Here is a 21,303-nt window from a genome sequence, read left to right on the forward strand (position 1 = left end):
AGAAACCCCAAATACCCAAAGCAGTCTTGAAAAAAAATGGAAAGAAGCAGGAGGCATCACAATACCAATTTCAAAACATATTCCAAAGCTGAAGTAATCAACACAGTATGGTACTCCCACAAAATAGACATATAGATCAATGGAACAAAATAGAGACCCCAGATATAAACCCATAATTATATGATCAATTAATCTATGCCAAAGGAGATAAGAATACACAATGGGGAAAAGATGCTTTCTTCAATAAATGGTGTTGGGAAAACTGGACAGCTACATGCAAAAGAATGAAACTGGACCACTTTTTTATACCAGACACAAAAATAAACTCAAAATAGATTAAAGGCATAAGTGTGAGACCTGAAACCATAAAAACTGTAGAAGAGAGCACAGGCAGTAATGTATCTGACATTTCCAGTGCTGTGTTGAATAATGGTGAGAGTGGACATCCTTGCCTTGTTCCTTACCTTAGAGGAAAGGTTCCTACTTTTTCACCAGTGAATATATTAGCTGGGGGTATTTCATAGATGGTCTTTATTATGTTGAGGTGTGTTCCATCTCAGCCTACTCTGCTGAAGATTTTTATCATAAATGGGTGTTGTACTCTGTCAAATGCTTTTTCTGTATCAATTGAAATAATATGGTTTTTTCCTTTCTATTTATTTATTTATTTATTTATGAGAGAGAATATGTGCAAGTGGGGAGGGGCAGAGGGAGAAATAAAATCTCTAGCAGGCTCCACACCCAGTGCAAAACCAGATGCTGGGCTTGATCTTAGGACCCTGTGATCATGACCTCAGTCAAAATGAGGAGCTGGATGCTTAACTGACTGAGCCACCCAGGCGCCACCATAATTTCCCTTTTTAATGTCATGTATCATGTTGATTGATTTGTGAATATCGAACCACACTTGCATCCCAGAAATAAATCCCACTTGATTTCAGAGACTGATTTTTTTAATGGATTGTTGGATTCAGTCTGTCAATATTTTGTTGAGGATTTATGCATCTGTGTTCACCAGGGATACTGGCATGTAATTTTCGTTTTCTTTCTTTCTTTTTTTTTTTTTTGTACTGTCTTTATCTGGGTTTTGGTATCTGGGTCATGCCAGCCTCCTAGAATGAATGTGTAAGCTTTCCTTCCTCTTCTATTTTCAGAATAGTTTGAGAAGAATAGGTATTAAGTCTTTTTTAAATGTCTGGTGGTGGTGTAGTTTTGGAATGTTGGTGAGGTCCGGAGAAGTTGGATAAGAAAGAATTCTTGAGATGTCTTCAGAGCAAAAAAGTGGTTTTAAGTGAAAACACGGGGATAGGACCCAGAGAGAGAAAGAGCTGCTGCTCCAGGATCCTAAGGAGCAACTGATCATAGAGTTTGGGGTTGGGGGAAGTAAAGATTCGAGAAAGTTTCCAAAGGACATTTTTCTTTTTTCTTTTTTTAACTGAAGATATTCTCTATTGCTTTTTTAAAAAAAATTTTATTTATTTTATTTTATTTCTTTTCAGTGTTCCAGAATTCATTGTTTATGCACCACACCCAGTGCTCCATGCAATACGCGTCCTCCATAATACCCACCATCAGGCTCACCCAACCTCCCACTCCACTCCCCTCCAAAATCCTCATATTGTTTTTCAGAGTCCACAGTCTCTCATGGGTTGTCTCACCCTCCAATTTCCCCCAACTCCCTTCTCCTTTCCATCTCCCCATTTCCTCCTTGTTATTCCTTATACTCCACAAATAAGCAAAACCATAAGAAAATTGACTCTCTCTGCTTGACTTATTTCACTCAGCATAATCTCTTCCAGTCCCGTCCATGTTGATATAAAAGTTGGGTATTCATCCTTTCTGATAGAGACATAATACTCCATAGTGTATATGGACCACATCTTCCTTATCCATTTGGCCGTTGAAGGGCATCTTGGTTCTTTCCACAGTTTGGCGACTGTTGCCATTGCTGCTATGCACATTGGGGTACAGATGGTCCTTCTTTTCACTACATCTGTATCTTTGGGGTAAATACCCAGTAGTGCAATTGCAGGGTCATAGGGTAGCTCTATTTTTAATTTCTTAAGGGATCGCCACTCTGTTCAAAAGTGGCTGCACTGGGGCGCCTGGGTGGCTCAGTGGGTTAAGCCTCTGTCTTCAGCTCAGGTCAAGATCTCAGGGTCCTGGGATCAAGCCCTGCATCGGGTTCTCTGCTCAGCAGGGAGCCTGCTCCCCCCCCCCACCTGCCTGCCTCTCTGCCTACTTGTGATCTCTCTCTCTCTGTCAAATAAATAAATAAAATCTTTAAAAAAAAAAGTGGCTGTACCAACTTGCATTCCCACCAACAGTGTAAGACGGTTCCCCTTTCTCCACATCGTCTCCAACACTTGTTGTTTACTATCTTGTTGGTTTTGGCCATTCTAACTGGTGTAAGGTGGAATCTCAATGTGTTTGTGGTTTTTTTTTTTAAGATTTTATTTATTCATTTGACAGACAGAGATCACAAGTAGGCAGAGAGGCAGGCAGAAAGAGAGGAAAGGAAGCTGGCTCCCTGCTGAGCAGACAGCCCGATTTGGGGCTCAATCCCAGGACCCTGAGATCATGACCTGAGCTGAAACCAAGAGTTGGATGCTTAACTGACCGAGCCACACAGGTACCCCTTCCATGTGGTTTTGATTTGAATCTCCCTGATGGCTAGTGATGATGAACATTTTTTTTATGTGTCTGTTAGCAATTTGTATGTCTTCTTTGGAGAAGTGTCTGTTCATATCTTCTGCCCATTTTTTGCCATGATTATCTGTTTTGTGTGTGTTGAGTTTGAGGAGTTCTTTATAGATCAGCCCTTTGTCTGCACTGTCATTTGTGAATATCTTCTCCCATTCTGTGGGTTGCCTCTTTGTTTTGTTGACTGTTTCCTATGCTGTGCAGAAGCTTTTGATTTTGATGAGGTCCCAAAAGTTCATTTTAGCTTTTGTTTCCTTTGCCTTTGGAGACATATCTTTCATATGCTAAAGAAGACTCACAGGAAACTGGAGGCCTTGCTATTGTCAAGCTAAGGTTGTTTTCCCCACTAGTGCAGCAAACATTAAGACAGTTTTTGGCTTCCTGGAGGAATGTTACACTCTGCCTGCCTCAAGTCTTTGTCAGTGGGCTGCAGGTTATAGAGACATTTAATTTTATGTCCATTTCCTTCTGCCTTTATTTCCCACATCAGTAGAATTTACCTATGAAGCCGTCTGGTCCTGGGCTTTTGTTTGTTGGGAGTTTTTGAATATCAATTCAATTTCCTTGCAGATAATTGGTTTGTTCAAATTTTCTCTTCTTGATTCAGTTTTGGAGGTTGTATGTCTCTAGAAATTTATCTATGTTTTTCCAAGATTGTCCAGTTTGTTGGCATACAATTTTTCATAACAGTCTCCTATAATCCTTTGTGTTTCTGTGGTGGTCTTTCTCCTTTTTCTGATTTGTTTGGGTTCTCTCTCTCTCTCTCTCTCTCTCTCGTGAGTCTGGCTTAAGGATTATCAATTTTCTTGATCTTTTCAAAGAACCAGCTCCTGGTTTCATCTATCCATTCTATTGCTTTTTTTCAGTTTCTCTTTCATTTATTTCTGCTCTCAACTTTACTGTTTCCTTCCTTCTATGGGTTTTGGGTTTTTCTTCTTCTAGCTCTGTTAGGGGTAAGGTTCTGTTTTTAGTTGCTATTCTTCTTCCTCCTTGAGATGGTTCTGTATCGCTATAATCTTCCCTCTTAGAACCGCTTTTGCTGCATCCCAAAGATTTGGGACCATGTGATTCATTCTGATTGTATTTCTTCTGTTGTTCAGATTATACACTCTTACAATAAGTTTTCCAGTTCACTAATTCTTCTAGTGGATTTTTTTCAGCTTGGTTAATGTAAGTTTTAACTCAGGAATATCCATTTGCTTCTTCTTCTATAGTGTCTCTTTATCGATATCCTATATTTTATGACTTGCTGTTAGAATGCATTCTTTTCCTTCTTTCAGATGGTTTCCCTTAATTTTTAAACTGTATATGTAAGAGCTGATTTGCAGTGTCTGTCTTCTAAATCTACCATTTGTCACCCTTCAGAGGTGGTTTTGATGGCCTATTCTTGCCCCTGAGTGTAGATTACACTACTCTTTTGTTGCATCTATTTTGGTTTTTGTCATTGTTTTTGAAAAGCAGACATTTTGGGGTGCCTGGGTGGCTCAGTGGAGTAAAGCTTCTGCCTTGGGCTCATGTCATGATCTCAGGGTCCTGGGATCGAGCCCGGGATTGGGCTCTGCTCAGCGGGGACCCTGCTTCCCCCACCTCTCTCTCTGCCTGCCTCTCTGCCTACTTGTGATCTCTGTCTGTCAAATAAATAAATTAAATCCTTAAAAAAAAAAGAAAAAAAGAAAAGCAGACATATAAGATATTGTATTAGAACTGCCTTTGATACAAGATCCCCTCTCTTCTCCTTCCTTTGGTGTTTTTGTGTCTCCATTATTTGTTTGAAGACCTGGTGGCACTAATTCTGCAAAGTCTATTTCTTCCACAGTGTGTAGCCTTAGGTGTTACTGCTTAGATTTATTTCTTGTGTTTTTATCACACTCCAGCAAAATAATGGTTCTATAATGGAGACACGTGTAGATTTGGAGAAGGGAAGGAACTTAAATGGTCATGTGGATCCTCCCAGCAGGCAATTCCCTAAGGACAGAGGGGGAGGCCAGGATGAGAAAGAGATGCATATAAAGATCATTTTTTTTTTAATTTTTAAAAAGATTTTATTTATTTATTTGACAGGCAGAAATCACAAGTAGGCAGAGAGGCAGGCAGAGAGAGAAGGAAGCAGGCTCCCTGCTGACCAGAGAGCCAGATGTAGGACTCAATCCCAGAAACTTGGGATCATGACCTGAGCCGAAGGCAGAGGCTTTAACCCACTGAGCCATCCAGGCGCCCCTATAAAGATCTTTTAAAACAGTTGTTTAGGGATGCCTGGTTGGCTTAGTCGGTTAAGCATCTTCCTTTGGCTCAAGTCATGATCCCAGGGTCCCGGGATCGAGTTCCACGTTAGGCTCCCTGCTCAGCGGGGAGCCTGCTTCTCCCTCTGCCTGCCACTCCCCCTACTTGTGCGTTTTCTCTCTGACAAAGAAATAAATGCTTAAAAAAAAATAAGATAAAACTGAATTGAGTCATGTGAGATGCTAAGCAAGGAACAATTTATATGCATTTTCGAGAAAGACCCAATTTATAGTAGCTACATGCTTAGTACGCAGGGCTAGAGCTTCAGTTTATTCAAAGTAGCAAAGGTCTTGAACCCTATCTTGATTACATAAACCATCCAGGTAATCCTGGCCCTAAACCTGCCCGCTTGCGTGCTGCCAAAATAGGACCCAGCCCCTGCTGCAGCGAAACTGGAGGGAACACGAGGATCGGTCAGGGGCGAAAAGATCTAACAGAGTAAGAGCTACAGGATATTCCCTCCTGTTGCAGCTTTCATCCCCAGCTGTCCCCAGGGCTCTCCCCCTACCCCCTTCACCTCTTATGTCACCTTCTCAATGAGGCCTTTGCTGTCCCATCTACGTGAAGGTGCAAATTCCCACGGCCTCCCCAAGCCCTAACACCCACTGCCTCGGCTTGTTGCATAGGCTGGATCACTATCCATCATGATATAGACATGAGTCTCAATGATCTTATTTTTTCCTTTTCTCCCACTAGAACGTGAGCCCCATACGAGCAGGGATCCCCCCCCCTTCACAGTGTGTTTCTAGCATTAAGAATGGTGTTTGGGGTGCCTGGGTGGTTCAGTGTGTTAAAGCCTCTTCCTTAGGCTCAGATCATGAACTCAGGGTCCTGGAATCAAGCATCTGGCTCTCTGCTCAGCAGGGAGACTGCTTCCCTTCCTCTCTCTCTGACTGCCTCTCTGCCTGCTTGTGATCTCTGTCTGTCAAATGAACAAATAAAATCTTAAAAAAAAAAAGAATGGTGTCTGGCACATAGTATGTGCTCAGCAAAAATGAATCACCTTGGCCTTCTGCCCTCATTTTAATGCCATTCCTAGTGGTGAACCTGTTAACCATGTAATGTATGTCTTTCAGAATTTCCTTCCACATGTTTGCATTTTAATAAAAGGGCCCGTTAGATACCATGCCCCACAATTAAGCTCTCAAATATGCCTACAATTGCACGATAGCTCGTGAAGTTTACCTCAAGTTGCCTAGCTTAGGTAAACACAATACAGTAGCTCCCCTTATCTGTGGGAGACAGGATCTGAGACCCCAGTGGATGACTGAAACCATGGATAGTACCAAATCCTATACATGCCATGTTTTTTTCCTGGCATATCTATGAGAAACTTTACTTTATAAATTAGTTACAGTAAGAGTTTAACCATTAAGAGTTTAACTAATAATTAAATAGAAACATTATAACAATATACTGTTATAAAAGTTTTGAATGTGGTCTCTCTCTCTTTCTCTCAAAATATCTTATTGTACTGTACTCTTCTTCCTCTTCCAGTGAGGATGATAAAATGCTTATTGTCAGGATGAAGTGGCAGCAATGACAATAGGCATGGCGACGTAGCGTTTAGGTTGCTCTTGACCTTCTGACACTATGTCACATGGGGCATCTGCTTCTGAACTACCACTGTCTATGGGCAACTGGGCAAAAAGAAACTGTTGATAAGGGGGAGCTACTATGCTTAAACTCACTTGGGGGCACCTGGCTGGCTCAGTCAGTGGGCCATTTGACTCTTGATCTTGGAGTTTTGAGTTCAAGCCCCATGTGTGGTGTGGCTTTTATTTAACATCTAAAAACGCATTTTTAGAAAAGATTTTATTTGTTTATTTATTTGAGAAAGAGAGAGCATGAGAAGAGGGAGGGTCAGAGGGAGAACCAGACACCCCTCCAAGCAGGGAGCTCAATGCGGGACTCGATCCCAGGACTCCAGGATCATGACCTGAGCCGAAAGCAGTCGCTCAACCAACTGAGCCACCCAGGCACCCTAAAAACACGTTTTTAAAAATCACCTGTCTTCAGTCCTAAATGGAAATGCAACCAATCACAGTTCTGTAAATATAACCATGATCAACACTTTCAGTTTGGTATTTTATCCATATACTTCAATAACATACTCAAAATATGACTTTTATCAGTCTTGGTTGGCATAATTGTTTTTGTATATCTTTTTAATTCTTTAACATGGAACATTCAGGGCACCTTGGTGGCTCAGTCGGTTAACTGTCTGCCTTCAGCTCGGGTCATGATCCCAGGAGCCTGACATGGGGCTCCCTGCTTGGTGGGAAGCCTGCTTCTCCCTCTCTCCTTGCCCCCCTCCCCTGCCCTTGCACATGTCCTCTCTCTCAAATAAATAAATAAATAAAATCTTTTAAAAAATAGATCATTTAAACAAAGCAGATATAAAAATATAACAAATATTCTATGTACCAACGAGCTTCAAAAAGGACTAATATTTTGCCAATTATGTTTCATTTATTTTTTTGCTTGCACATTTCAAAGCATATGCCAGATATCATACATCCTCATGCATAAATTCAAGGAAGGCATTTCCTCCATGTACTCTACTGTACCATAAACTCTAACAAATAGGGCTTTAAAAAAATAATCAAAATATGATCATTACATCTAACAAAAATTACAATTATTCCCTGATACCACATGAATACATCCATGTGTAATAAACATTTTGGACTTGAATGTGTCTTTTAAATTTGATTATTCTTACTGGGATGCAAACGAGGATGAGGATCATAGATAGCATTGGCTGAAATATGACATAATCTTCTTTTTTTAAAAAATATTTTATTTATTTGACAGAGAGAAATCACAACTAGGCAGAGAGGCAGGCAGAGAGAGAGGAGGAAGCAGGCTCCCTGCGGAGCAGAGAGCCCGACGACGACGTGGGGCTCGATCCCAGGGCCCTGGGATCATGACCTGAGCCGAAGGCAGAGGCTTTAACCCACTGAGCCACCCAGGCGCCCCATTCCTCTTTTCATTGATAATCATGCCCACCCCGTTTTTTTTCTTGCCACAACTTTGATGAAAAGACTGAATTATTTGTCCTGTAGAATTACTGACGGTCTAGATTTCTCTGTATGTATCCTCGTGCTGGCCATGTTCCATGAGAAACAGAATTTCCTGAAGTGACATCTTTGAACTTGATTACACTTAGGCTCAATTACTTTAGCCAGAACACTTTATTGTTGACACTTTGTACTCTGATTACCTTATATCAGAATGCACCTGACATCTGTTGCTCACATTTTTGGTGATGTAAATATTGATCAGTGGATTGCAGTATTCTTACCTTGATTCACTCACACTGTACAATTTTCTAAAAGTGTTTTACCTAAATTTTATTGAATTGATGCGCTGGTTTACATTTTTTTTATTGATAACACCATTCGAGTAACATGTAACTCACCACATTAAAGTACACCAGTCACTGTTTTTTTAGAATACAAAGACAATTGTGCAGCAATCATCATAATAAATTTTAGGACATTTTCATCATCCCAAAAAGAAAGTCCATACTTATTATTAGTCATTCCCCATTCTCTTGATGAGACTGATAACCCACCTGGATTGTGTAAAGATAGCTTCAAAGTGAAAACACCTGAGATAACAAGTGTGGCAGAAGCTTTGTCTGAATTCCTTATATCTGGCTAAAACAGGGTTTTTGTTTTTGTTTTTGTTTTTTTTGAGCCTTATTCATTTATTTGAGAGAGAGATGGAGAGCACAGAGGGAGAGGGAGAAGCAGACTTCCTGCTGAGCAGAGAGCCCAGTGTTGGGCTTAATCCTAGGACCCCGAGATCATGATCTGAGCTGAAGGCACGTGCTCAACCAACTGAGGCATCCAGGTGCCCCAGCAGAGTTTTATAAGAAAGGGCTGACCCACCCCCATTCAGCAGATGGGGTCTCTAATCAGGGAGGCCTGATCGTGAGTATTAGAATATTTCAAAAGATTGCATAAGCAAACTTCATAAGAACGTTCCATCCTTTGAAGTGCACTCTTGTGAAGTTGGTATATAAACCTCTATCTCAAGCTCTTTAAGGAAATTCTTCATTTAAAAGCTCCAACATAGTAAACTCTTCTTTTGTTAATTTACTGGTAATTAATTTGCAGGCTCCAGTCACTGAACTAAAAATGGTAGAGGAAAAGTTTTTCTCCCAACATCTCCTTCCCATTAGCCCTTGGCAATGATAACTTTCTATCTCTATAGATTTGCGTGTTCTAGTGAATGAGATCTTATAATGTGGGTTCTTTGGTGTCTTTTTTCATGTATCATAATTTTCCAAGGCTCATCCATGTTTATCTAGTATCAGTACTTCATTTCATGTTATGGCTAAATAAAAATCTATGGTATGGGGGTGCCTGGGTGACTCAGTAGGTTGAGCATCTGCCTTCGGCTCAGGTCATGATCTCAGGGTCCTGGGAATGAGCCCCACATCGGGGACCCTGCTTCTCCCTTTCCCTCTGCTCCTCTCTCTACCCCCCAAAATAAGTTAATAAAAAAACTTTTAAAAAACCCATGGTATGGGGGCACCTGGGTGGCTCAGTTGTTAAGCATCTGCCTTCGGCTCAGGTCATGATCCCAGGGTCCTGGGATCGAGCCCCACATTGGGCTTCCTGCTCAGCAGGAAGCCTGCTTCTCCCTCTCCCACTCCCCCTGCTTGTGTTCCCTTTCTCTCCATGTCTCTGTCTGTAAAATAAATAAATAAAATCTTTAAAAAAAAAACAAAAACCCATGGTATGGATATAGCACATTTTGTTTAAACATTCATCAGTTGATGGACATTTGGGCTGTTTCCCCCTTTTGGTTTTATGAAAAGTGCTGCCGTAAATAGTCATGTACAAGTTTTTGTTTGAATATTTGTTTTCAGTTCTCTGTTAAATATACCCAGGAGTGGAATTGTTGATCATGTGTTCACTCTAAGTGTAACTTTTGTTGTTTTCTTACCAGTAGTGTATGAGGGTTCCAATTTCTCCACATCCTTATCACACATGGTATTTTCCATTTTTTCATTATATCTGTCCTGGTAAGTGTGAAGTGGTCTCTCTTGTGATTTTGATTTCTCTAATGATGTTGAGAATATTTTACCTGTGCTTTTTGGTCATTTGTGAGGAGAGATCAATGGATTTGCAGCATGAGAGCCCCGTGGGTATGAATCCATCCTGCGCAACCCCCGTTCAGGAAGGCAAAGCCATCTAGATCTCGGTCTCCTGGTACAATGAGTGATGAGTAGTTACTGAATTTCTGTCTGTCCAGGAAATGGGGACAGAAGGAAAGGCTTTGATTTGCATGTCTGCCTGAGGAAATGACCCCTACTCCCTAAAGTGAAGGACAGGAAACCCAGGGAGGAATCCAGAGGGGCAGGTGAGATCCAGAGCCTAGCCCAGGCGGGGTGGGCATGTTGCTGGTAGGGTGATGGGGAGAGGGAGGAGGGAGAAGCTCTTTCACTTTCCACCCTACTTGGTGGGGAAGGTGTGGCAGAGCATTAACCCCTCTCTCCACCCCCTGGGAGTGGAAGGCTGCAGGGTTTTGGGAGATTTCCTGTGTTGACCTGAAATGCAAAAAGGCAGCTGCCAGACCGGGATGAAACCCCTCACGGTCCTCTTTGTATTCCTTTCCTCCGCTCAAACAACTAGGGAATGGGTGAGGAAAACGGGCTATGAGTCAGAGCTTGAGCCAGGCTGGGAGCAGCCAGACAGCAGGTGGTCTTGAGGGGGCAATGCAGGTGTGGGCAGGGGTGACTTCAGATCTCCCTTGAAACACATCTGTAGTCATGACGATGTTTTCTTAAAAAAAAAAAAAGTAATGGAGCAAGGATTGCATTTGTCAATGAAAAAGAGTCAACACATATTTTCACAGTCCATTGTTTATTAACCGAATAGCTGAGCTTACCCATGGGCCTAGGGAGTTCCTTAGACGACTGTTTTAAAAGATTTTTATATGCATCTCCTTCTCTCTCCCATCCTGGCCTCCCTCTGTCCTTAGGGAATTGCCTGCTGGGAGGATTCCCGCACCAAAGTAACAGCCCTCATCTCTGAGGGGCAGTATCACCTGTTCGGTTCCTTTTCTGCTGGTCATCTACACGCATCCCCATTACGGGAGCATTCTTTTGCAAGAGCCACCTGTTCCCCCTTCAATAGTTAGGAAGGAATGAACCAAGACATAGATCAGGCAGGAGAAACCTTCCAGTCGCTGTGATTCCTTCAGACCCAGCACATCCCCATCCACCTAGGCCGTGTGGACACCACCTGCAGCAGCCCCTACCCACGTAAGGAGCGCTGGCTCCCTAGCAGGTCCTTGGCAAAGGGCGGGAGGGAGATGACGGGGAGGAAGGAGTGCCAGCTTTTCGGATCCCGACTCTCACCTGGGGAGATGAATGATGCAAACTTGTAACATCGTCTGGAAGTGTATTTATTTAAATTTCTTTTCCCTCTAAGCAGTTTTGCGACTGCTGAACGGTAAATTCCTGGTACTTTGTACTAGCACATTCTTCATTTACTTTCTAGCTGGCAGAGACCCTGCAAGGGGTCAAAATTGGATCTCCTTTGCAAATGGCATTAGGCGGGTCTCCCCTCCGACTTTCTCACGCGCGCCTCTGCCCGCCCCCTCTAGTGTGCCGGACCTGAGGAAGACTCCCACCTCGCCGCTGGGCGGGGCTGGCAGGGTGGACGCTGGATTTCTCTGGCTCCCCGCGCTGCGGCTGCCGGAGTATCTCAGCTTTCACCGGCTCCCAGGAACAGTGAAGCGAAGCTCAAGTTTGAGCGCAAGTGGTGGCTTCCTATTCGGGACTAGAGATGCGACGGTGGCCCCGACGTGCCCCAAGACTGCCATACGGGGTACGACTGGGTCTTTGCCGACGGTGTGCTGCCTCCGCCAGGTGGGTCCCTTGGCCTTTGTCTTCCTTCCTTTCCTTTCTCGGCCGGGAGGGGACCCGGGGCTGGGGGCCGGGTTTGGGTGGCCCTTCCGGGCCCGAGGACCTTCCTTGACCCCCAGCGTGTAAGCAGCCCGTGCCCGGTGTGCGACCTGGGCCGGAGGTGGCTGGCAGCCCGGGCGGCTTGGAGGGGCAGGTGGCCGAGGCGGGCCGGGGTGCGGCTTTGGGGCGAGGCTGGTCGTGCGTGAGCGCCGGGATGGTACCGCCGCCTCAGTTCTGTGCCCGGGCGCAGGGAGGAGGGCGAGCGTCGTCGTAGCGCCCCTGGGGCCTCGGCGGCCGGCGAGTGGGCCCGGGAGCGTCTCCCTGTGGCTGTGGGTGGGCCCGCGGATTCCAGGGTTCCTCCTTCCCCTCTCTTCGTTGCCCCTCCTCCCCATCTGCGTGGCCGCAGGACGTTCCGCTTGGTTGGTTTGGAAGAAAAAAGCCCCCAAATCTTCAGGGACTCCCCCCAAGTGATGGAAATGCTGGTAGTTTACTGTTTTAATCGAGTTACAGTTTTGTGAAATGGGGGTTATCCGAAAGGATGATGCCGTCTATTAATGAAAGAAATAGTGTCAGGTTAGTAAAGATGATAAAAGGTAATGGTAATACAAAGTGTGTGTGAGGTAAACAAATCACAGGTGGATTTTAAAAGGCCAAAAGGAAAACAATTCACATAGTTACTTTTAGACCCCACCGATAAGGCTGGGGCAGGGGGTGGTGGGCACACACTCTTTACTTGTTGCTGATAGTGCGGCTGAGGATTGGCCTTATTTCCAAAATTGAAAAATTCGAATGACTACTGCAGAGAAATTGGGATGACAAGGGAAGGCAATCGAGATAAATCAGGGTTTTCATACAAAGGGCAGCATTTTGTCTACAAGGGGCATTCTGACCATTTCATGGGTAAAGGGGACTTTGGGGCCCCTTGAAACAATGCAAACCCAAGGGAGATCTGGAAAGGGCAGGTAATTAAATACTAGTCCCCTCAGATGGGCAGGTCTTGGTTGGGAACTAATAATATGTAAGAAATTATACAGAAGTGTAGTTTCTGTTTCTGTTCCCCTTATAGGAGTGCCTGATGAATTATTTTGTAAATTTAGGAGTCCTGTTTGTTTTTGAGGACTGTTAATGTCATTTCCTGTTTGCTAGTTGTTAATCTTCCTCTTAAATGATAGCAGAAGTTCATGCTGTATATTAGGAAGACTACTCGCACAGCTTTTCTAAATTTTTAAGATTTTATTTATTTGACAGACAGCAAGAGAGAGAACACAAGCAGGGTGATTGGGAGAGGGAGAAACAGGCTTCCCACTGAGCAGGGAGCCCCATGTGGGGCTCCATCCCCGCACTCTGGGATCATGACCAGAACCAAAGTCAGGCGCTTAAGGACTGAGCCACCCAGGTGCCCCTGCCTTTCTAATTTTGATTATGGTTTTTCTTTAACATTGTGTATTCACATTTACCCGTTTTTTTTTAATGGACTTTTTAAAAAAATATATTTTATTTATTTATTTATTTAACAGAGAGATCACAAGTAGGCAGAGAGGCTCCCCCCCCACTCTTTCTCTCTCTCTCTCAGTCAAATAAATAAATAATCTCTTTTAAAAGAAGAATAGATTGATGAGTTTACTGATGAAAAATTGAAATGTTCATCAGGTAAAGTCTCCTTATTCAAAAATACAGTACAACTTTACTCTTCTTAAAATCTATTTTTCCATCATTCAAGAATTTTAAGGTTACCCTTGAGTAGATTTTCATGTAACTTTTAGTTTATGCCTAAGCATGTAATCTTTGATTATTGGTATGTTAAAATCCTTTCTACTTTATTTTTAATTAGCCATTTATTCATGGAATTGGCTTTTACAAATCAGTAAACCTTGGTAACCAAGATAGTTGTTAACTTTCTCAATATCAGGGAATGGTATATTCTCTATAATATAATCAACCCTTCAAAAGGTTAAAACTTTTGAAGCATACCCCTCTGAGGATCAGATTTTTTAGCACTGGTTGGGTAAAGTCGGGGGGGGGGAGTTATAAATTAGAGCACCTGGATGGCTCAGTGGATTAAGCATCTGTCTTTTGTTCAGGTCAGATCTCAGGGTCCTGGGATCAAGCCCCACAATGGGCTTTCTGTTCAGCAGGGAGCCTGCTTCCCCTTCTCTCTCTACCTGCCTCTCTGCCTACTTGTGATCTCTGTCAAATAAATAAATAAAAATTTAAAGAAAAGTTATATATTAATGTCTTTCAAATGTTTGGCCTTATAATATTTACTCTATTTTTAAAATTTTATTTAATTTCAACTAAAACAAACAATGTATTACTTGTATTTATTTGTTTTAGGGGGACAGGTCTGTGATTCATCAGTCTTATAAAATACCAGTGCTCATTATTACACATACCTTCCCCAATGTCCATAGCCCAGTTATCCCGTCCCTCTACCCCGCTCCCACCCAGCAACCCTTAGTTTGTTTCCTGTAATTAAAAGTCTCTTCTGGTTTGCCCCCCTGTCTGACTTCATGTTGTTTCATTTTTTCCTCTCTCTCCCTATGATCCTCTGCCTTGTTTCTTAAATTCCACATATCAGTGAGATCACATGATAATGGCGTTTTTCTGATTATTTCGCTTAGCATAGTACCCTGTATTTCCATCTACGTCATGCAGATGGCAAGATTTCTTTCTCTCTCTTTTTTTGGGTGGCTGTGTGATATTGCATTGTATATCTTTATCCATCTGTCAATGGACATCTATGTTCTTTCCATAGTTTGGCTGTTCATGGACATTGCTCCTATAAACATTGGTGTGCAAGTGCCCCTTTGGATCATTCATTACATTTGTATCTTTGGGGTAAATAAGTAGTAGTGTGATTGCTGGGTTGTAGGGTAGCTCTATTTTCAACTTTTTTTTTTAAGATTTTAATTATTTATTTGACAGACAGAGATCACAAATAGGCAGAGAGGCAGGCAGAGAGAGAGGGGGAAGCAGGCTCCCCGCCGAGCAGAGAGCCCGATGGGGGGCTTGATCCCAGGATCCTGGGATCATGACCCGAGCCAAAGGCAGAGGCTTTAACCCATTGAGCCACCCAGGCACCCCTGTCAGATTCTTTTTTTTTTTTTTTAAGATTATTTTCAACTTTTTGAGGAACCTCCATACCAGAGTGGTTGTACCAGCTTGCATTCCCACCAACAGTGTAGGAGGGTTCCCCTTTCTCCAAATCATCACCAGCATCTGTCATTTCCTAACTTGTTAATTTTAGCCATGCTGACTGGTGTGAGGTGGTATCTCATTGTGGTTTTGATTTGTGCTTCCATGAGGCCAAGTGATGTTGAGTTTTTTGCATGTGTCTGTTGGCCATTTGGATGTCTTCTTTGGAGAAATATCTGTTCATGTCTTCTGTGCCTTTCTTGATTGGATTATTTGTTCTTTGGGTGTTGAGTTTGATAAGTTCTTTATAGATTTTTGGATACTAGCTCTTTATCTGATGTGTCATTTACAAATATCTTCCCCCAATTTGTCAGTTGTCTTTTGGTTTTGAAGATTATAATACTCATTCTTGCACAGTTGAAATGTCACTACATTTTTTAACACTTCATTGGAGGTGGACTGAAAACTAAATCTCTTGTTTTATATACTTTGATGACTGTAAAAATTTTGAAAGTTAATATTAAGTAGGGAAAAGTGCTATGAACTTATTTATTGACCTTAAAGGGGATCAAAAAAAAAATCCCCAAACTTTAATACACTTCTATTGCGCTTATATTTCATGGACTAGTGAAAGAGATATATTCACTGCTAAATAGAAGGTAACATGGGAGCCTGGTTGCTCAGTCGGTGAAGTATCTACCTTTGGTTGGGGTCATGATCCCGGCGTCCTGGGATCCAGCCCCGCATCAGCCTCCAGGCTCCATGGGGATCTTCTTCTCCCTCTGCCTCTCCCCCTGCTTGTGCTCTCTCTCTGTCAAATAAATAAAATCCTAAGGGGCCCTGTGGGTGGCTCAGTTGGTTAAGCAACTGCCTTCAGCTCAGGTTATGACCCCAGAATCTGGGATCCAGTTCTGCTTCATCAGGATCCCAGCTACACGGGGAGTCAGCTTCTCCCTCTGAACTTCTCCCCTCTCATGCTCTCTATCTCTCTCTCTCAAGTAAATAAATAAAATCTTAAAAATATATATATATGTATTTTTAAAGTAACCACTGATAAACACATGCTACTTCTAAGTTTTCAAATGGTATTATTGGCTTTGTGATTTTAAACAGTTAAATAGTATTAAAACTATTTGATAAAATTTTTACAAATATATATATACACACACACATATTTTCTTTTAAGATTTTATTTATTTGGCAGAGGGAGAGAGAGAACACACGCAAGCAGGGAAGTGGCAGACAGAAAAACAGATGAGCCACTGAGAAGGAAGTCTGATGCAGACTAGATCCCAGGACCCTTGGATCATGACCTGAGCAGAAGGCAGACTCTTCACTAAGTCACCCAGGCGTCCCACATATAACATATTTAAAGGGGACATGCACATTTACTATTGTCTAAAAAGTAGGCTTTTTTACACTGAAAAAGAGGTGAATATACTTAATTCAGACCTTGAGTAAAATAAGGAAATGAAAATGACCCTAAACCACTAATAAATCCCAATATGACTATGATTTATACCAGATGATTCCTGACAAAACTCTCCCTACAGACTTCAATATTACTATCAGGGAGCCTTCCAAAACCCTGAAAAGAAGATTCACTACCACCACCACAAACTGGGGTTAAACCACAAGGTGATTTCTGCAGAAGTCGCTTCTAAAATATGTAGCCTCTGATAAGTTCATGGCCACAGCCAGGAACATTGATCTGGCTTAACTTATGGAGCTCCTTGGTGCTCAGTTACTATGGATGGCATGGTGTTCAGGGCTTTACTTTGTGGCCTAAACGAAATCCCCAGAGTGCGTGGAAGACCTCCAAGAACAGAGACTGGGGTTTCCAGGTGGGGGGGGGAGGATGGGGCACGGCGGGACCTGGGGTGGGGGCCGCTAAATGTCTGCAAGCCCACAAGCAAGGCCAGGCAGGCAAGAGTATCCGGGAAGACGCTTTGGACTTGAGGCTGGTCCAGGTTAGGCACCTGTCAAGGGGAGAAGCAAGCAGGTGCGGGCCAGTCTCAGAGGGGCGGCGGCTGTTCAGCACATTCACATGCCCACAGGCCACCCTAGTTCCTTTCACTTGGGCACCATGGGTGGCCAGGAGTGGCAAGCCTGGACCCTTGCCATCCAAAAACGTCCTTCTGGGCCCGTGCAGGTATGTCTTGGGGAGGACACATCCCGTTGCTGAGCGCTGGGCTCCAAGATCAAAGAACGGGGCCCCTCGGGTGCCTGTCCTTTCTCCCCCTCCTTGCAGGTGTGGCCCCAGCCCTTAGCCCTTGGGCGTGAGTCTCCCACGTGAGCAGGGTTTGTGTCCTTCAGAAAGGGTTGGTAGGACTGACAGGTGGAAAAGGACCCGAAGGACCCTCCAGGCCTGGAGACCGATGGCTGGGCCGTGGTGGTCGTGGTGTGTATGTGTGGGGGCAGTTGTTGCGAGGGGGCCGGGGTGTTGCTTTCCACGGGTGGGACGGAATAGCCACTCCATTCCAAGGAAGAATGAGGTAGTGAGCTTCTCAGGACAGACTTCTGGGGAGAGTCAGCCCCTCTGGTTTGCAGGGCAGAGAGCGAAAGTGGTCCCCAAGGGTTGAAGCTGCACTGAGAGCAGGGAGAGAGGTCCGCCTGGATGACAGGTGCACCCCTCTGCCCTTGGGCAATCAGAGGGCAGTAGAGACAGAGGTCCATCATTCATTCGCCTGCACAGGTGAGTGGAGCGTGTAGTCCACCTCCTGAGGACGGAAAGGGTGACATCCAGCAGTGATCTCCCTTCTTTCCGGGGGACACTGAGTGTGTGTGTGTGGGTGTGGTCGTGGGAAGGAGTGCGAGCACGCGTTTTGCCAGACCCTAAGGCTGTTTCCGAGCGTCTTTGTGTGGCGTGTGTGAGAGAGACAATGTGCGTGAGTGAGTGTGTGCGTGCGTGTTCGCGGTACTTCTGGCCTCTCCAATGCCCCAGGCATGAGAGTCCCGTCGTCAGGGTGCCGTGGATGTGACTGTGAGGTGTCCACCGTGGCCTGTGGGCCGATTGACGGGAAAGGGGAGCTGCAGTGTTTGCGTTGGCCTGGTGTGCCCATGGGCTGGGAACGGCCCGGGTCCTGGAGCACATGGGCATGCGTGGGGGTTGCGCCTCCCGCGGGAGCTGTCCAGAGATGGAGGCCAGGCCGCGGTGAAGGGCCCGGTGCCCGGGACCCCTCCGTCCTCTGGTCGCGGGAGGTGGACCTCGCTGTTGACCCCAGGGCAGGTGCCCGCGGGTCACGCCGCCACCGCCGACCTTGGTGTTTGGACGCTCGGAGGCCTCGGGGTGAGGCTGGCCTCTCGCTGAGTCCTGACTGAGGCCGGGCACGTACCTGTGGGGCGTGGCTGGGGTTCTGGGCCCCGGACCAGAGGAGCGTGTCTTCCCGGGTGTCTTGCAGAGCCGTGCGGGCCAAGATGGAGCCCCGGGTGGGTTCGCGGCCGCTGCCAGGAGCCTCGCTGACCCTGGCTGGGGCTCGTTGAGCCTCGCCCTTGGGTTTTGGACGACAGGCCGGTCAAGGGGAGCCAGAGAGGAGCGAGGCTCCCCGCTCCCTGTAACCCCACGGGCTCCGCCCACGAGAGCCAGAGGAGGAGAAACACAGGGCTGCCATGTTGGAGCCAGGGTGGACACGGCTTGGCCTTTTTTTCTTTGGCAAAGGGCGGAGGGAGAGGCCCTGGAGCAAGGGCCACTTGGCATACGTGGTGCTCTACTGCCATCAAGCGGAACTCGTTGGGGATCCTGTGAGCCCCCGCAAAGCGGGGTCCCCGGATGGAGTGACATGGGAGGCACAGGCGGGATGGGAGCGGGGGTCCTGCCTCCTGCCCCCCCCCCAAAGGGACCCGGATGCGTAGTGCCCCGCGCCCACCAGCCACGGCAACCTGCGAGGCTCCAGGGATGGCTCGCGGGACAGAGCGCGGGGTCCGGATGCCCTGCGGATCCGGCACGGGAAGCCAAGGCTCCACCCCTGGCGGCCGCCATGTTTGGGCTGACAGAAGCAAGAGAAGCCAACCCCAAGGGGGAAGGAACATCCAGGGGGGTCCGGGGGCACTGGGCCTGTGGCCGCCTGGCCCTTCCCGTAGGAGCAAGAGCAGCATTGGCTTGTCTGGACCCAGGGCTCTGCAAGCCCCACCTAGACCCGCCCGGGCACGGGCCCGGGCAGGGGCATGGGCGGGGGCATTTGGAGGCCGCTGCCATTGGCAGTGGGCATGGAGGCGGGACCCCGATGTCCCTTTGAACCGTTCGGGGATCAGGTGTGCTGCTTGGTCACTTGGTGTAATGGGGCCTGAAGGTGGTCTCCGGAGGGGGAGGCAGGGCGGGGGCCGCGGTCGCAAGGGTGGGGCTCGTCTGCCAGGGAGCCCAGTCCAGAAGAGATAGGCCGGTCCTGGGACTGGCCCAAGTGGAAGCAGCCACAGCAGCCTCCTCCGCCCCGCCCCCTCGTCCGCCCCACCCCCAGCACCACCAGAGCCTGGCCGGGCCCAGCAAGCAGTTGCGGTGACACAGACAGGGCAGCGGCAGTGCCGTGGCAGTGCCGTCTCCCAGGGCTTCCCCTACTCTGGCCAGAGAAGCCTACCCCAGTACTCCGCCACTCAAGTGTAGCCTCTGCGTCGGCTCAGCTCACTTTCAGGGCCACCTTCTCCAACACGTCTCCAGAGTCTTCAGGGCAATGACGAGGAACGGCCCCGGCTCCGCATCCCAGTGCCGCGCGTGCTTCGCGGCCGGTCATCAACCTGTTTGGTGCGTTGGGGGGGGTTGCGGTAGGCTGGGGCATTGGTAGTGGAGCGAGAGGCCTCCGTTGGTAGTCGCTCACCTCCTTTCTGGCCGTCCCCACTACCAACACCCCCCCACCACTAAACCCCCCCCCCCCCAACCTCGGAATCGATGCCGGAATCTGGCTCGAATGTCGGCCCCAACCGCCACCTCCGCAGAGCTTGGGATTGGTCAACGGTCAACCGCCCTGCTTGCCCTGTGTGGTGCCTACCCGGAGGGGACGAGTGGGTCACCCTGGCCCGAGGCCTGGGAGCCGGGCTTCGCTGGCCTTCTCCTGAATCTAGGTGGACAAGGTGGGCGTGACGCGGCAGGAGGATGTCCTAGAGGGATGAGGGAGGGGTCCCGGCCAGGGATATCCAAGGCCACGGTCGCCATTTCCGTCGTGCGCGCCGTGGGGATCCAACTGTTTGGGAAAAGGACCGCCAACCCTGGGCCAAGCCCCTGAGATAGGGGGCCCCCGCGTTACCCTCCCTTGGCACCACCCCGGCCATCAGACGGACCAGGCCGGCTGCCAACGACTGTGGGAGCCAGGCCCATCTTTGGCAAGGCGGCGCATCCCGCCTTGGGGGTCTTCCGTGGCTCCTGCCTGCTGATCCTAGGGTGCTCAGCCCTTTACTTTGAGGCCAGGAGGGAATCCTTCGCGGAGACCCAGACTCTCCTTATAACCCACGTCCCTGTGGAAGGAGGTCCTGTGTGGGGCAGCCTTCCCTGCTCCTGGTATCCTCACATGTTCCCCTCCCCCCGCACCCGCCACCGCCTCTCCCACACACCGCCCCGCGCCCACACACGCCGCTAACCCCAATTCCCCCACCAACTGCCCAAGGCAGGCAGTTGTCCATCTGCTCACACCAAGTCAGTGTCCGGAAAGTTGTGTGCGCTCCCTGTTTGGTGCGGTGGGGGGGTTGCGGTGGGCTGGGGCATTGGTAGTGGAGCGAGAGGCCTCCGTTGGTAGTCGCTCACCTCCTTTCTGGCCGTCCCCACTCCCAACACACCCCCCCCACCGCCTAAGGCCCCCCCCCCCAACCTCGGAATCGATGCCGGAATCTGGCTCGAATGCCGGCCCCAACCGCCACCTCCGCAGAGCTTGGGATTGGTCAACGGTCAACCGCCCTGCTTGCCCTGTGTGGTGCCTACCCTGAGGGGTCGGAGGGGACGAGTGGGTCACCCTGGCCCGAGGCCTGGGAGCCGGGCTTCGCTGGCCTACTCCTGAATCTAGGTGGGCAAGGTGGGCGTGACGCGACAGGAGGGGGTCCTTGAGGGCTGAGGGAGCGGTCCCGGCCAGGGATATCCAACGCCACAGTCACCATTTCCGTCGTGCGCGCCGTGGGGATCCAACTGTTTGGGAAAAGGACCGCCAACCCTGGGCCAAGCCCCCTGAGAAAGGGAGCCCACGCGTTACCCTCCCTTGGCGCCACCCCGGCCATCAGACGGACAAGGCCGGCTGCCGACGACTGTGGGAGCCAGGCCCATCTTTGGCAAGGCGGCGCAT

At 47.4% G+C, this 21,303-nt stretch overlaps 1 protein-coding gene across 1 annotated transcript; it reads right to left on the reverse strand.

Moving 5' to 3' along the window:
- Positions 1-11,718: 11,718 nt before the first annotated feature.
- LOC123934728 (basic proline-rich protein-like) lies at positions 11,719-21,303 on the reverse strand. Its single transcript, XM_045994813.1, has 6 exons — positions 21,248-21,303; positions 20,949-21,149; positions 20,026-20,217; positions 18,746-19,391; positions 17,968-18,537; positions 11,719-12,459 (listed from the first exon to the last, which is right to left on the reverse strand). Exons 1-6 carry the CDS (start codon positions 21,301-21,303, stop codon positions 11,719-11,721), a joined length of 2,406 nt encoding a protein of 801 aa, XP_045850769.1.

This window comes from Meles meles, chromosome X, assembly GCF_922984935.1.
Source record: "Meles meles chromosome X, mMelMel3.1 paternal haplotype, whole genome shotgun sequence".
Classification (NCBI taxonomy): Eukaryota; Metazoa; Chordata; class Mammalia; order Carnivora; family Mustelidae; genus Meles; species Meles meles.

What these genes read in the sequence shown, in the direction of transcription:
- LOC123934728 (XM_045994813.1), bottom strand. Translation starts at nt 21,303, where the DNA reads ATGCGCCGCCTTGCCAAAGATGGGCCTGGCTCCCACAGTCGTCGGCAG. An exon ending in GTCCCCTCCGACCCCTCAGG is followed by an intron (nt 20,218 to 20,948) that starts GTAGGCACCACA and finishes TTTCCCAAACAG; the next exon opens with TTGGATCCCCACGGCGCGCA. An exon ending in GGGCATTGGAGAGGCCAGAA is followed by an intron (nt 12,460 to 17,967) that starts GTACCGCGAACA and finishes TTTCATTAATAG; the next exon opens with ACGGCATCATCCTTTCGGAT.